The sequence below is a fragment of the Salarias fasciatus genome, chromosome 16, assembly GCF_902148845.1.
Source record: "Salarias fasciatus chromosome 16, fSalaFa1.1, whole genome shotgun sequence".
NCBI lineage: Eukaryota > Metazoa > Chordata > Actinopteri > Blenniiformes > Blenniidae > Salarias > Salarias fasciatus.
Window position 1 is genome coordinate 5324321 of NC_043760.1, and position 17545 is coordinate 5341865.

Sequence of the window (17545 nt, forward strand, 5' to 3'; positions counted from 1 at the left end):
GTATGAAAGTATTTAATTGATTCATTATTTCCCACAAACCTTTTTGGATTTGAGAATAAAAGCCTTCTTGTTTTTATTGAAGAGTTATTTTAATTTGAAAGAGAGCTAAAATAATTCAAGAGGACTGTTTATTATTGAGGAAGTGAGAGCGTGAGTGTAGATGAGTTCCTGTTTTTAAAACTCAGTCTTAATGTAGTAATTTGCTGTCAACTTAAAAAAAAGCTGTAAAATAGAAAATAAGTCAGAGTTACAGTTCAGACTGAGGATGAGAGTCAAGATTTATGTAATGATCTTCAGGGTTAGTTTGTATTTTTTCTGTGTTGATCAGTGACCACAAATAAACATTCATTCATTTAAACAGAGCATTTTTTTTGAGTATAAAATACTCTTTTCAAAATAAAAGCCTGATCTGCTAAAGGACTGCGAGCATAAGAATGAGTTCAAACTTTACACTGTGTTCACACAGACGGGAGCTGATCGACCCACCGAGGTGTTCAGGATTCCTTCTGCCTGACAGCAGAACAGCAGACGGAGGGATTCCTCCAGAACGTTTATGACTCAAGATATTAAACATGTTTGAAACAGAGAATCAGCCTTCAGCAGAAAGGCTGCTGTTAAACATGCATTTCCTCTGCTGGCCCTCATTTTCTGGGTTCTTCCTCCTTCTCAGCTCGTCTTCGCTCCACACCGTTGAGTTTGTGGCTGATTAACTGAAAGTCAAATTAACGCAGTTTGTTCTAGATTGATGTGCAACAAAAAGAGTTTCCAAAAGTCCCTCATGTTGTTATTAGTGGATCACCTGCAAAATGCAAACAGACATGGCTTTTTCCCCCCATTTCCACAGAGAAGGAGCAAAAAGTTGCATGTTCAGCGGCTCCAAGCATTGTTGTTGTGGAAACAGACGTCCAGGATGCTGCAGAATTTTGCCACTTTCGCTTGAAAACAGTCGTTTAAATGGTTTAAACGGGACGTTTAAGAGTGATCGTGAAGTGGAATGTTCTGGATGTTCAGCAGAGGTTCTGTCTCACAGGGAGAACATGTTCACTGGGTTTCTCCAGTTTGTTCCCACAGTCCAAGCCGCGCACCCAGTGACTCTGAGCCGCCTGTCCCTGTTTGAAATGCTCTGATCGTCTGAAATCCTTGGTGTTTGGTCTCATATCTCAGCTGTGCTGCCTTATCTGGAGGTGAAGGACGAAGCTTCAAGGACTCTTCACTATCATCAGTGTGTTCCTGCAAGCTGTGTGTGGAAAAACACTTTTCCAAGCCCGACTGAACTTCACTGGAACCAGAGGAACTGTAAAGGTTTTTATTTCATCTTAAAACGCTGCATGTCAGTAGAGAACGTTACAAAGTCGACAGAAATATTCACATTTTTTTACAGAAGTCCTGATAAAAACATTGAAATTTACTCAAGTACAAAAACAGAGTTTTTTTTTAACCTTTTTGATGTGATGTGGTGCAGACGTACCTTCCTTCTTATAATACTGTAATCCTTATGGATGCAACACTTTCATCACCATTAGCAGTGATATGGTACTAACTAAATAAAATAAACGGATAACTTTGACCTAATAAAAAAAAAAAAAACAGCTGATTGAACTGATTTTTAAATTAAATTTAAGAAAAGTCATGACTGAATGAACTTCACCACTTCTAAAATAACCGAAAATAGTGCAACATCAACAGAAAAACGGATTTTAATATCTGCTGGTGCAAAACACGAATGCTCAATCACACTTTTCATGATACAATTTATATTAGGAATTAAATTATATATCAAAATATGACGCTACATGATGCAAAAATAAAAAGCTTCTCTACTAAAAAAAAAAAAAAGTCTTAAAAATGAAGCAGTAGACACACCCAGGCATTTAAAAATAAATGCATATTATACACGACTGCAAATTATAGAATTTTTTTTTTTTGTTCTTTTTCTGTGATGCATTTTTGTTAAGATGTAAGAAATCATGTCCAGAAAGCGGAAGAATCTATTCAGGCAACAACTCGATGGAAAACGACCTGGTTATTTAAAATAAGTCAGTAAGAACAGCTGAGTGGAAATCTGCCCTCAGACACTGAACCTCGGACACCCGTCGACTCAAAATATGGAAAAAAAAAGAGTCTTTTTTCCTTTTTAGATTTTAGGATAATTTATGAGCTGGTTTCACAGTGACGTCCCGTTTACACGACGATGGCAGGAAAACTGAAAGTGATGCAGCTAACATAGATGTTTTTATAATAAAATCACATTATTACTACAGCTGCATTAAAATTCCTTCGCCAGATCAAAAAAAAAGAGGCCTGGTGGTTTAATCTCATGACTCTGGAGTGCAGAACTTTCCAAACCCTTCATGAATAAAAGCCACACGGCGGCTTCTTCACCGCAGATTTCATCCCACGTTACAGATGATCCGCTTCATTGGCTTCAGGTCTGAGATTCTGAATCAGGAAACAAAGAAACGACTTGTTCTGCTCTTTTGATATCATTATTTTACAGACTGAAACCAGTTTCAGGGTCGGGGATCAGCGGTAAACCCGGGAGCTGACTCTTACACACTAAACAGAGTTTTAACTGTTTATTGAGTTTAAAGGTCCCACATTATGCAAAATGTCAGGCAGGGAAACAAACCGCTTCCTGTGGAGGTGGAGCTCCGCCTTCCCGATTCACCGAATCAGTGAAAAACCCGAACAACTCAGTAACATATTCAAACAGTATTTTTAACCGACCATCTTCAGGAGCTTCAACGCTACGATGGAACGACGGCGTTTCTATTTGAAACAGCTGAGAAAAGCTTTAATCCTGACGACAAGTCCAGAAACCTGAGATCCAAACACACAAAGAGAAACTCGAGGAAGAACACGGGATGTTTTGGCAGCTGGTTTGTACAGCAGGGTGATGAAAACGATGTCAGAGCCACTAGTGGGCGCTGTTTTAAACCACACACATGGGCAGGACAACAAAACTCCACAAAAACTATACAGTTTGCTGGTGAGGACAGACTAGCTGGATCCTGCGTCTCGCTCCAAAACATCTTCATGTAAGCAGTTAATTGACGATGCAGCTCGTTTCTGACGTGACAAACAGAAAAGTCTCAGCTGGGAGGTTTGAGCCCGTGACGGTCGCCTGCAGAGCGCCGAGCAGATGAGAGAACAGGAAGTGACCTGAAAAAGTCAGACTGCGCTCGTCTCGCCGTTTGGTTGTGCTGTTTTTTTCCCCCCCAAACCTCAGAACCATTGTTTGATGCTACCTCAGCAGGAACCCCCCCTCCCCCCCCCCGGCGGCGGCCGTCAGCTCTTGGCCGTGGGGAGCGGGCCCTCGGGGATCTGCGCCTCGTCCACCGAGCCCTCCGGCAGGTGCACGGTCATGGTGCACGCCCGGATGCCGCCCAGGGGCTCCAGCACGTCGAACACCCGCTCCCACAGGTCGCGCTCGGGGTCGTAGCGCTGCACGATGTCCACCATGCAGCGCGTGTTCCAGGAGTAGCCGCCCACCACGTACACGTGGCCGCCGAACACCGTCACGCCCACGTCGCTCTGGCCGCGCGGCATCGGCGCCACCGCCGTCCACTGGTCGGCCGCCGGGCTGTAGAACTCGCAGCCCAGCACGTCGTTGTAGTCGCTGCTGCCGCGGAAGTGGTTCCCGCCCATGACGTAGAGCCGGTCGCCCACCGTGCACATGCAGTGCAGCCCCCGCAGCTCCATCATGTCGGCGCGCCGGCTCCACGCGTCGCCCGCCGGGTCGTAGCACCACAGCTCCCTCTGGAAGGTGTCGCGGGTGATTCCGCCTGCGGGACCAGAGACCGGGTCAGGAGAGGGAGGCGCACTGGGGGACCGCCTCAAACGTTCTGCCGTTTCCGTGGAAACAAGGAGAATTCGCAAAACGCGAAAAGAAACGAAAATACAAAAAGATGCATTTTCACTTGAAGCGCTCGTCGAGCCTCAGACGAGCTTCTGGACTCTCAGTGGTAAAGTGGTTGGCTCTTGTGTCTCACAGCAAGATAACACTGGTTTGATTCCAGGGCTTGATTCCCTTTCTATGCAGAGTTTGCATGTTCTCCCTGTGCATGCCTGGAGTTTCTCCTGGTAAAATGTACAATATACCAAATTCTTAATTTTTATTTATTCATGAAAGAAACGAAATCTTATATAACTCTGACGAATAAAGAATAAATGATTTTGCATTAAGTTTCAACAGTGTTTTTTTTTTTTCCCCTTTCAGTATAAAATACACATAGTTTCATATTATAACAGTGTTCTGGTGGGAATTCCTGGTTAAAAAGTTAAGTAGTTAAATAGAATAAGAAAGTTTATTTTCAGGCAACGTTTTTGAAATTATAAACAGTTTAAATAGTTTCAGATATTTGTACTAAGTACAAATCTAATAAAATCTATTTTCTGAACTCAACTTACAGAACCAGACTTCATACATCCAGTATATTTCTTCACTTCTTGGTATCTTTTCAACATTTTTAAACTTTAAATTAAAAAAAAAACTCTTTGATTTTGACAGTTTCTTTTGCTACTCACTAAAATGTCACCACTAGGGTTATGCTGTGAGGTAAAATGCTTGTTTAATGGAAGGTGTTGTATCCTGAATGTTAATATTCGGTAACTCATCTTGTATGGGGCAGGTAAACATTGTGGATTATTGTATCATGTTTAATACATTGCAGCAGTGTTTTCTTTTGTCTGCAGCAGAGCTTCCTGTCTGTCCCCCGAGCAGGGCGCCCTTGTTTTCTTGTTATTTCCCAGCAGATTGCAGCTTCTGCAGTCTGCGTGGGTTTAAACCGAGGTGCGAAGAGACGTTGTCCACTTCAACCACAGGTCTCGGCGTTTCCGTGCTCTCGGCCCCTCGTGTGCAGCTCGGGTTTCTGTCCCTGAGATTAGAAGCGGTGAAACTGAGACGGAGGTGAGAGCTGCTCCTGAGAGTCTGCAGCTGAACAGGAAGCGGTTTGAAAGAAGGTCAGCCGAAGCAGCTCACACTGCTCAGAGAGGAGCGATGAATCAGAGGCAAAGACTTGTTGGTAGGTTACGTACATATTATGCATGAATTCAGCGCGGTCGGTCGTTCTGATTTCCTCTGAGGAACTTGCAGCTACTTGAATATGAAGTTAGTAAATGTTTCTCGCAGAGTGAGATTTGGGTGACTCTCTTGGTCGCCTTTAAACTCGCTGTTCTTTCTGCAGAAAATGTGACAAGTCAAGAAACACTTTAACAGTGTGAATCATCTTCAGCATGAATGCATGAGAGCGTCATTCGAAAGAGGAAGACGCCATCTTTCCTTTGTAACAGTCACATTATCCTGATCAGACAACCAGTATTTTACTCTGTAATACGATGGTAAAAATTCTAAATGGTTCCTTATTTTAATCTCAGATCATGTCCTTATTCAGTCTCTTTTCAAACGGTAAAATGCAGCACTTAGTGCTTCACATGATCAAAACAGAGAACATCCGAGGGTTTAATAAAATAAAATATAGAGCTGTGTATCATCTGCATATCTGTGAGCCTTACCCAGCTGGCATTTTAGCGTTGAATCACTGTTGAATCAACGTCAGGTATCAATGTTGAATAACTGTTGAATTTTGTAGTTCAATTGAGCAGTATAGCAGCAAAAGTGCAGAAAATTAAAAATTGATCTGACCACCAGGCTTGCAGTCTGAGGTTCAGGCATATTCTCTCAGTCAATTACACTTTTCATTGCAGACAGGTGAAACCCGGGATTTGAACTCACAGGACATCAGCCTTACCTGTCGAGCTATTAGTTTATTGAGCATATAATGTGCAAATGGGAGGCTGACCACTAGTTTGCAGAAAACTACTTATCCTGAAATACAGTGCAATACACACGAAACAAAGTGGTGGTTTTAACCATGACTCTCGGTTTTAAACATGTTTCTTTTGTGTTTCACCCAAGTTCACAATTCGATGGAATTACGTACTAAATTTAACCGCTTGGGCGGCTCTTTTATTAGACATAATTCTATCTTGACGAGACAATGAAAACAAACAGACTCAAATACAAGGCGGGGGTTAACATTCACATAAACACTTTTTCCAATGGTAAATTTATCAACGTTGTCTGGATGTTGAAACAACGTTGTTTTTCAACTGACATATTTCAGCTAAATTTTTAGAAGTCGTTATTTTAAAAATACTGACGATTAGATATACGTTTAAAAAATGTTGATATTCCAATGTTGAATCCACAGTGAGTTTACGACACAACTTCAATCATTTAGTGTCAACGTTGTTTTGACGTTGAATTCATGTTTTTCATCAACTGACATTATTTCAACTAAATTTCAACGTTTAAGGTCGGTTGAATGCCAGCTGGGTAATGTCTCCTGATGACATTTCCAAGTGGAAGCATAAAAATGTCAAACAGCAGGGGGCCCAGGACTGAGCCCTGGGGGATGCCACATTTTATTTCATGGCTTCCTGAAGAACAAGAAGCCAGACTTACTGTCAGTTTCTTGTCTAAGAGATAAGAGCTGAACCAACTGAAGACAGAGCCAGAGAGGCCAGTCTGTGGTGATGTGCAGTACGAAAGGCTGGACCAGATCCACCAGAACCAAGACTTTAATCTTAGATTTGGACATCACTATTTAAAATATTACCCTTTCTGAAACGCAAAGTCAAAAACCATGAGACATTACTTGAAACGCTGTTGTGTCAATGCAACCTGAGTTCATTTTATCTCTGTTCACCATAAAAACTTTATTCCTTAATTTTCAAAAATATTTCTCTCAAAAAAAGGCTTAATAAGAAGTTTCTCTAGAACTGCTTCGCTTAAAAATGTTGACGCTCAGTGTGGACTTATTGAAGTGAATTGTCATGATCCTATTTGTTGTGTGTGTGTGTGTGTGTGTGTGTGTGTGTGTGTGTGTGTGTGTGTCCAGCGGTCTTGCTACCTGAGATGTACAGCAGGTCTCCATGGACCGTCCCGGCGTGTCCGTAGTGCGGCTCCACCATCGGCTCCACAAACGTCCACTCGTTGGTCCTCAGGTTGTAACACTCCACTGAGTCTAGTCCCAAACACAACCAGACCAGGAGGTTTAATCCAAACTCAACGGCTACACACTGATTTACAGAGGATCAGCAGGTTTATTAGTTTTTCCTGAATATAAACAGATCAGTATCAGTGCTTTATTTGTACATCATGAACTTTCTCTTAACTATTTTTTTACTCATTCCTTCAAAATGAGCCAAAATATGAAGAAATCCTAAGAATTTATTGTAAACAGTGACAAAAAGGAACAATATTTAAGTCACATTCTAAAGTGTCTTAAAAATATAAAAGGTGACATTTTAATTAAAGTGTATTGTTATGATGTTATGTTGAAGAAATGATTTGATTAGATCAGAAAATATATTGGTATATATTGTTATATTAGATTAAATTAGATTAGATTAGATGATGTTAGGCACATAAAAAGTTAGGTGACATTACATTAAAATTAATTTCAGTTTGAATTAAACTTTATTTCCAATTTTTCCTCTGTTCTGACCTGTAGATGATTGGATTAAATTACATTTCACTGCATCATAGATTACACTAGATTCAGTCACATTTGCCTAGATTACATGGGAGTGTATTTGAAGCGGTACATTATATTAGATTTCACTAGGCTTTGTTAGATTAGATGATATCTGGTGCAGCACAGTTTAGGCTACATTAGATTAGAATTCACTTCCACTTTTTGTGAAGTCAGATTTTACCTGAACACTGCTCAGATTAGATTAGATATTGGATTACATTAAATTTGCTTAGGCGTGACCACATTACAGCAGATTGCATATGAATAAATTCTACTTCAACTACATCGGATAACATGTTGGCTACATTAGAGCAGACTGGATTCCTTCCCAGAAGAACACAGCATCACTCATGTGACTCCACCTCCATCATCCAGCTGCTGAATCCTGTTGGCGTCTCACCGATTTCTCCGGAGACGTTTCGTCCTCCCACAGCGAAGAGTTTCCCCTTCAGAGCGCTGAGGTGGAAAAACGTCCTCTTCTCGTTGAGCGAGGCGATCTGGAGCCACTTGTCGAACCGCGGGTCGTAGCGGTAGGCGCTGTCGATGGCCGTCTTCCCTTTGGTGTCGTAGGTGCTCTGACCTGTAGAGCAACACAAAAACCCAGGCGGTCTTGACCTCGCTACGGTTAAAGCAACAGCCGCAGCGGGAATGAGACCGCTGGACGGTTCTGACCTCCGACGATGAAGAGGAAGCCCCCCAGCAGCGCCACGCCGTGCTGGTAGCGCGGCACGTCCATGGGCTTGAGCGCCCTCCAGAGGCCCGTCTCCTGCTCGTACAGCCGCAGCTCGCGGCTGACCACCAGCTGCTGCCGCATCACGCCGCCCAGCGCCAGGATGTGCGTGGCGTCGGAGCGGATGCGCGTGCGCTCCGTCTGCAGGCCCGGCTGCAGGAAGGGCATCATCTGGTAGTTGCTGGCCTCCAGCAGCAGGTTGACGCAGGACGTGTCGGAGCGCATCATGGAGTCGCCCCTCTCCTCGTCCTCCTGCGAGATCTGGATCAGCTCGCCGGGGCTCATGAGCGGGAAGCGCACGTGGCGCATGAGGGCGTAGACGGAGGCGCTGCGCGTGGAGGGGTCGAAGTCCAGCCACTCCCGGGCGATGTGGTAGAGCTCCAGCTCCGAGAAGCCCTGCAGGGAGTTGCTGGACAGGGCGAAGGCCAGGCTGCTCTGCGACAGCTGCAGGAAGCGGCCGCTCTGGACCAGGTCCGACAGGTTCCGGCACACAAACTCACCTGAGTGGACATGAAGGACAGCGATCGTGACAACAGGCCGACACGTTCAGGGTCTGAGTCCAAAACAAGCCAGAGATAAAGACCGACGGCAGCATTCGGGTCGTCGGGTTCTTGCATTATTTAGAGTTTTTTTAAATCTCTGTTTGCACCTCATTTCAACTGGAAACCCATCATTTTTGCGTCTTTGTTTCAGTGAGAACTGGTGAGAACTGGGATATTTCTATGGGCAGCTGGATTGTTTGTCAGTTTGACTCTCAGCTCTAAAACTAGCAGTCCAGGAGAATCTGGACTAGATCTGACACTGGAGGAAAACACTGCTGCTATTGTGCAGAATCACTATTTACATGGTGTGTGTGTGTGTGCACAGCAGCAGTGGTTGAAATTCTTGAGTGGATTTAGTGAAAATGCACAAAAAGAAAACGTGACTTTGTTATTATTTTGCAATTATTGAGGGAAGAGTCGACACAATGAGAGTGAGAGCCTCTGTCACAGAAGAAACACCCCACTCGCACATTAAAGGCATAAAGGACGACTTTCTCGAAAAAGTCGAAGCCGAACGTCTGTTACTCGCTTTTTGAAAACGCGCATGCGCCAGACCATCCTAGCTGCTCTGCTGCTCCTACGAGCGCGCTTGACGGCGTGACGCAGGCATTGGCTAAAACATCGTCCATTATACCTTTAATGCTCGCTTCTTTATCCCTCCAAAACACACCTTGCTTTTTTATCCGCTGTCAATAACATATACGTGATGTGATGTTCGGTCCAGTCATCAGTTAAAAACATCTTCCACAGCGAAAAGTCAAACTTCTCTTTTATTGATATGCAGACAAATCCACCTCCTCTAAGTGTGAAAAGTTTTTGGGTGAATTTTTGGCCTTTTTTCAAATTTCTGGTGTTTCCATGAATGTTTTTGCTAATTTTGAAAATCTGAATAAGAGCAGGAGGATGGAAGCCCTGTTGACGGCTCCGTGACTTCCCCTCCTCCGTCTGCTGTCCTGACGGGTCTCGCTGGTGTCTGAGGGTGTGATCATCTCCACCCGGTCGCTGTGGACCAGTTCTCGTCTCTGTGCTCTGGTTGTTGGTTTTGTCGGTGTGTTTCAGTGCTTTACCAATCGGCTTCGGCGATCTCCAGCACTCTGTTGATTAGTTTTTGTTTGCTCCAGCTTGAAGAGCTTCTGCTCCACAGAGTTTTCTGATGTCCTGAGTTCTCCGAACCAGTCGCAATAATTCTTTACTCCGTTTCACAAGAATTCAGTGTTTTTTCCGTTTAGGGTCTCAAGTTTTGTAGTTTGACCTCGTACCATGTGCACAGAGTCAAATTTGGCATTTAACATTGAGTCTTTGTTTAGACTCAGACTAACAGTGAGGATGAAGCAGATTTAGAACCGAAACACTTTAAGTGTGTTTCAAGTTCAGCAGTGTTAAGATCTTTGGTTCCATCAACCCTTTAACTTCAGCATTTTTAACTTCCTGTTCAACTGTTTGCCACACAAACTGTTCAGTCACTATTTAAAATTGAAAATGTCTTTCATATCATTTTCCCTCACCTGTTTTAATTTATTTGTTTGAAAAAGCAATTTCTTCTAGTACTAATGCATTTTTCTATACGTCTATTCCAGAATGTTTTTCTTGCAAATGTTATTCTAGATGGGAAAATTTTATTAAAATGAACTTTGTTGGACAAAAATAATGTATTGAAATAGAAAAAAAAAAAACTTGATTTATGTGTGTAAAATGTATATTCTTCTCTAGAATTTTTGCATTGTTATAAAAGTTTTAAAAAAGGGATTTTTTAAATTCAGTACGATGGTGGATCTTAAATAATCGCCAGACAAGGAGACCTGGGATCTCACGGCCCAGTGTGAACTGCATCTCCATTCTTTATGCTCCACAAGCTAATTTTTAAATACACGACGGGACTCCCTGGCTGTGAGAGGGAAACCATTTTCAACCCATATACGAATATATATTCCAATTAAAAAGCCCACTTTAATATCACTGCTGTGATTATTATATAAAACATTCCTCCATAAAGCTCCCAGGTAATGAAGAAGGAAAAATTATGGAATTAATAATGTTGAGAGTTTCCCACTTCTGCTTTAAACCATAAACTTTTTCATGATTGCTTGAAATAAAAAAGCATTTCTATTTTGACAAATCTGATGGTTTGGAGCCGCCCTGATTCAGAAGCCTTGAGCTCCACCTTCATCCGCGAGTCTGAAGAAGAATCTCAGGTTAGAATCTCTCACCGATGTTCTGCTGCACATCCTCAAGCAGCAAGTCGGCGGCGATGCGCTCGATTTCCACGCAGTTATCTATGGTCAGCTGCAAGATAAGATAAGACAAGATCAGATAAACTGAACAGTCGGGATTTTTCTGCTTATTAGCTCCAACAAAACAGAAACATTATGGACAGAAAATAATGATCATCTGCTGTGGATTTGTAAAAAAAATAAATAAATAAATAAAAAAAGGCCTTAAAAATGTTCTTCACAAACTATTTGATCATATGATCGAACTTTTCTGGAGAGGAAGGGCAGAGCGGGGTTTTTCCTGGTAAATGAGCAGGGCTCATGACATGGGAGTGAAACCTTCACCTCGCTGCTCAGGAGCTGGTTGCAGAAGTTGAGGACCGGCATGACTTGCAGGAAGTTGGCGGCCTCCAGCGTGTCCTGCAGGTTCCCCATGTCCAGGCTGACCCTGGAGGTGTAGATGAAGTCGATGACGCTCTTCAGACCCGCCTTGGTGACGCCGTGCAGCTTGATCTCCCTCATCTCCTGCTCCCTCATGCCTCCTGACGGCGGGAAAGCACAGGCAGCGCGCTGAAAACGTGGATTTGCATTGATACGGAGGATTTACCGCCGCATTGGTGCGGTCAGCAAGAACACAGTGTGTGAGGATGAGGCAGGGTTAGTGTGTGTAGCTGCTCAGAAAACAGCGTCAATGTAGAAGCGAGGGAGTGTCGACACATACTGTACTTCTTCTTTTAGTCTTTCACTGCTTGTGAACGCTCAAGCCAGAAGTGAAAGTGGGTTAGTTTGAGTGCAGCAGGATGGGGTCACATGACTACAGCCAGCCCGTGTTTTCTACAGCTGCACAACTTCAGCTACCGTGTGTCCATGTCCTTAAAACGGATTTCAGAAGTAAATTCAAACACATTCATAAAATGTTTTTTTTTTTTTTTTGTTTTCTAGGTTTTTCAAGAAAACATTTGTGTGTGTCACATAATGAAACTGAAATGAATTCAGAGAAAAGGGAAGATGGATTCACTCATCACACTTTTTTTGGAATTCAGTCATAAAGTTATAATAAACTTGAGGAACGTCAATCTGAGGGCGAAAGTCCCGTCGAGAGAGAAGAAAGAAAGAGAAATAAAATCCGATGTACGGCTTCACGTTAGCAGCTATGTGTTGGTGAACTTGATCCTCTCTGCGTCGGACTGTGTGTGAGGGAACCAACCAGTGAACATGGCCTTGAAGTAGTCGCTGGACGAGGCCATGAGGACTCTGTGGACCGGGAACGCCTCCTTGCTGTCTCCAGGGACCAGCATCACGTCGCACAGAGTCTCATCCATCCGGAAAGAGTCAAAGCCCTTTGGAGAAAAGAATTTAAAATATCACACGATCGATCTCAACAGAAATCCACCAGGAAGACGACGAGGCTCAGACAATTCCTGATTCACCACCAGTCTCCAGTAAATAAACTGTAACAACATACAAGATTTTAGTCCACAATTCGTCCTCTCCGTTTAATTCATCACAGTAACAGTTTCTAAGCTTTTCTCTTTCATCCTCCACAAAATTCTCAAACAGTCTGAACTCTTTCTGCTGCATATTTTAGAACTTTCAGCTGAGATCCTGCTGTCGAACATTTAGCTTGAGTTACAGTAATAATACCGTACGAGGTTTTGTTTTGTGGAGCTGCAGAGGAATCCTGTTACCACTCAATTCCATCGATATGGTCTCAGATTGTGATATTTTGTGATAAAGAATTCTCTCAATATAAGGTGTATGATGAACCAAACAACAAAAAAGGTGTAACTTGTCTAGAAAATATGGGGTTTTCCTTCTTTTTCCGGTGCACTTTTTGAAAATGGAAACCAAGATGGAACGTTTCAGAACTGTTCTGGCTCTGTCTCCATGCAGATGGGCTAAAACTCAAGTTTTTGGAAAAGCTGCCACAGTTCTGCACATGCTCAGTAGGGGGACAGTCAGGTCAACGTCTCCCTCCGGCATGCCTCCAACACGTACTTGTAACACGTTGGCTCCGTGACTGGTGCTGCTGAACACTCTGGACAGGGGCCGCGGGGGAAGTCTGGGCTTGGTCGCTTTGTCGGGGCGTTTCGGCGGCGAAACCATGAACAGGTGTAGAGGAGCAGGAGGAGGAGCAGCAGCGGCGGCGGCGGCGGCAGGAGGAGGAGGAGGAGGAGCCACGGCTGCAGGAGGCGCCCTGTCATCTGAAACACACACAAACACACTGGTAGTCACACACATGCAGCAGGAGAACATGCAAACTCCACTACAAACTACATCAGCTAGCTGAAGTCAGATATTGGTCCAAACACTTTATTTTCACTGTATTTTACTTAATTTGTCTGTATTTTCCGATCAGACGAGCTCTACCACCAGAGGAAAACCAGAGGGCAGTCCTGCAGGATTCGCAGAATGATTTATTTTGAGATAAACAGACAACAGCTCCTAAAAATTGAAGGTAACATTTATTTAGGGCTGGAAATACATCTCAGGTACTGTGGCGACGGGCTCTGAGTGCAGCACAAAGAAAACTTCTGCCTGTGTGGGAAGTGGAAGAAAGAGAAGCTTCAGTCACCGTGGCTCCATTTTTAATCCATTTTGGCCGTCGGGCTGAGGGTTTGTGTTAAAAAGCAGAACGCAGGAGGAAATATGGAAGAACGGCAGAGAAAAAGAGCAAATGAGAGTAAAAATAACTCAAACATGTTTTAGTGGAGCTAAAGTTGAAAGAAAAAAAACGGAATAAATGAAAGCTCCTCGTTTTTTTTGAGCTTGATATTCATGTGTATACACATACATAATTACATATATACACTCACACACACACACCTTGCTGAGCAGCAGGAGCAGGGGGTCTTTCCTGCGGGGCCGGGGGTCTCGGGGGGTCCCTGGACTGATGCCTGCTGCTCAGACGAGACAGTCTGCGGCTCAGCCGCCCTCCGCCGCCGTCGTCTCCATTTCCCCTGCAGAGCAGACAGACAGACACACAGACGGCGTCCTCAGTCCAGATCGCTTCTGGAGGCCTCAGCTGAACCTCCACAGTGATCAGTTCACAACCTTTGTGTTTGTGCACCGACAACATTTTTCACAACAGAAGTTTTGCCCTCAGCACTTCCTCTTTCGCTGCATAGACGTCTCTTCCTACAGCTGCTTTTGCACAACCGACACAAAGACGAGGTTCTGATATTACCTGCTTTACTTATCTGTCCTGATCCTGACTGAAGGTATTGATAATTCTGAGGTGTTCCAATCAATAGCATCCAGAACCCAGATCTAACAGCCTGATGTATTTTACAGCCAATCGGTTTGAACTTTTCTGTCTTTAAAGGGGCTCAATGGAGAATGGATGTCATGTCTCTGCTGTCCATCGGGGGCAGCGTTGAGTCACTTCTGGTGTTTACAGTTTTGCCTCTTGCGTTAACTGAGTGAAGACCTGCCGATTGCACCATTGATCAACCGTTAGCTGCTTCCTGGAGTGAGTCCAGAGGCCTTGCGGGGCAAACGACTGCTGCTCCCCTTCAGACCGACGCAAATCTCAAAATGTCTTGATTTTATCTTCATCACAAATACTTTACTCCAGTCAGGACAGTCATCATCAACTCTTTTATCTTTTTGCATGTTGCAGAAAAATTGAGAAATTCTGAGCTCTACTGATCCGTTCTCACCCCATCTCATTGGCCTCTGGAGGCTGGGGGCTGTGGTTCCGCCGGTGAGACTTCCTACAGGGAGACAAAGGATGAGATTTAATGTATATCTATTAAATGGTTGCAGAAGATTGTTTGTGCTTTTAGGACCTGGAATAAAAAGATCAATAGAAAAGTAACATATATTTCCCATGCCTGAATTTGGTCCAACCTGAACACCTTGTCGGGTGAATAACATAACCTCACCATTTCCGATGTCCATGTAGTTAGTTTGAAATGATTCATCTTTGTTTTTTACTCAGTACTGGTTTGTCTTCATACAGAAACAGCATTTATTTCTGCATTTCAGTGAAATCTATATTTGAAATTCACACCTCTGATTATTTTGGCTGAAAACTTTCTTATCAAGTGGATCAAATCTCTCAGTGTTTCTAGCCGGATCTGTTAGTCCTGTGCAGTTTGTGTTACTCAGTCATAATGCATTTAAAAAGGGAACAAGATCTCAAAGACCTCACGGCTGCATTCGTCTCCGACAGCATTTCTTTAACGTGCACGTTGAACAAAGTGAGTACAGAGTATCATGGATGAGAGAGTTAACATTATGCTGCTGTGGCCTCAAACACAATAATACACACATTTAACTGTAACTTCAGTCTTTCATTGTCAAAGATGGAATCAAGAACATCCCAGAAGTCTCCTTTAAAACACTGCATTAAGTGTTTCTGGATGAAACATCTGCCTCAAACCTTCAACCCCCATCGATCATCTCCAGCCATCCATGGACCCCTCCCCCCCCTCCTCCTGAACCGGCCCTCCTGTGAAGGCCTCCAGCTGACCTACCTGGAGGAAAGCTTCCTCAGCAGCCCGGATCCCAGACCTCCCTCCAGCCTGCTGCTGTGAACCGAGCCCAACTGCCAGAAGAACGAGGGAGCAGAGACCTTCTGCTGCAGGCTGCCAGCTGCTCGCGCTGCCGAAGTGCCTCAGCGAGCATCGCCGCTTCTGTAGGCGAACCCAGACCTCAGCCACTTCCTGTGCTACTTCTGCTTCTCTGCTGGTGTCTTCCTCCACCTCCACGCATGCTAGTGAAATGAGTAGAGAGCAGGTTTCACACTCTGATCTGAGGACCTGACTTCAGGCACAGCAGCACATCGAGATTCTTATCTACTGAATTTATCTGGAAGAGTAAATCTGATATTAGTTAAAAGTTGAATATGTTTCGTCTCATGTTACCTTTTAAAGTCATGGAGCTTCAGAACATGGTTTCCTAAACTGTTGGTTTAATGCTGGACTTGTTTTAAGATCATGAACTCTTCCTGGATCTGTTGTGTTATTTCATCTCGCACATGTCGACTTCTACTTTTCAAACAGTGAAGTGAAAGGGGGCTTTTTCCCGAGGCTTCGCCGGGGAATCCCTCCCAAAACTGTTACACACAAAACATCGTTCATTTTTAAATGTCATGTAAGCAATATTTCCTGTTGACGTGAAATCGAATTTAGCTCAGAATCAGCAGAAAGACACAAAACAGCAGGCGTGTGTTCAACTCAGAAGACTTTCTGGGCTTCAAAAAATAAAGAAGCTCTAACACTAGTTAGTGCTTTAAATGAAATGTAAGTCATGTTGCTGCTTCTCTTGATCCAGAACAAGTTGATGTCCTTCAAAGTGAGATTTTATCAGACCTGGAATCTAAACAACGCGCAGCGCTCCGTTGCTTTTGAGGTTGTTTTTCAGTAATCAAATTACATTCTGCAAGTTTCCATCGAGATTCAAACGGTCTTTAATCAATCAACAGTACTTTTCACCTTAGTATTAAAAAGGCAGACTGTTCCGAAACCATTCTGGGCTCAAGGTTTTGCTCCAAAAACAAAGAAAGAAACCATGAGTTCAGGGCTTTGTGTTTCATTCAGTGGCTGTGAAGAAGTCCGGAGCTCCTGAGCCTCACGGTGCGTCTCACTGTTGGCGTGTTAAAGCTTGGAATCTTGAATGAACAGCTGTTACGATCAGCTTCAGGGCGCCTTGTATAAAAACTGTGTGGAGGGTCGACGTCAAGCCATGAAGTGGGATCAGCTGAGAATATTGAACTCATACATCCAGAGTCTCAACCCTCCCCTGGTTTCACAAACTCACCTGGACAGATTCAGGGTTTGCTGGACGTCGCTCTCCTTCCTCACTCTAAGATCACAACATTTACACACAAGTTGAAGTGTAACTTTGTAAACGAGGCAGTGATGTGTGTGAGCTGTTTGACTCTTTGTTTCTTTGAAGCCTCAGGTTTAATCCTACTGCTGCTGCAGACTGAAAGATTTATTTTCTGGGACGTTTCAGTCAATATCTCACACAGCGGAGGCTGATTTCAGGTAGAAATTTGCTGATTTTACTGAGGTTTTTCAGAATAAGAGCTCTACAATGCCAAATGGTCACTTCTCCTTTAAAACCAGTATTGTTTTAATGTGAACTCTCCACCGAGGCCTCCGCTCTGCCAGCGGGTCAAGGCCAGCGGCGCTGGCATCCCGTCACTTCCTGTCCCGAGTGCTCCGTCCACATCAGACCTCGGTCCGACCCTGAACCGCCCGCGGTCTGCCACCAGCTCAGGGAATGACGTGATAAGGTGAAATGACTCAAACGGCAGTCAACCGGAACGTGTGTGTACATGTTTCAACAAACAAAACGGTTCATTCTTGTACAAAATCCTCCTGCTGGACCACATTTCTCACTTCTAACAGAACATCCAACAGCTCCCGAGCACGTCCTTGCAGAGCTCGCCGGTGTGATTACCTCCAGCTCTCAGTCATCAGCAGTGTTTTTCTGACTGGACGTTAGTATACGCCAGTATTTACTTCTGTCATTTGCCTCATAGCATTTAGTTAACAGTGAGAATGTGTT

At 43.9% G+C, this 17545-nt stretch overlaps 1 protein-coding gene across 1 annotated transcript; it reads right to left on the reverse strand.

Moving 5' to 3' along the window:
* Positions 1-1681: 1681 nt before the first annotated feature.
* Positions 1682-15689, reverse strand: LOC115403697 (kelch-like protein 9). Its single transcript, XM_030112677.1, has 11 exons — positions 15505-15689; positions 14686-14739; positions 13850-13983; positions 13022-13227; positions 12231-12363; positions 11369-11565; positions 11021-11096; positions 8214-8771; positions 7942-8121; positions 6915-7028; positions 1682-3785 (listed from the first exon to the last, which is right to left on the reverse strand). The coding sequence occupies exons 2-11, from the start codon at positions 14688-14690 to the stop codon at positions 3289-3291; spliced, it is 2100 nt and encodes a 699-aa protein (XP_029968537.1). The 5' UTR covers positions 14691-14739; positions 15505-15689; the 3' UTR covers positions 1682-3288.
* Between the last annotated feature and the right edge of the window lie 1856 nt (positions 15690-17545).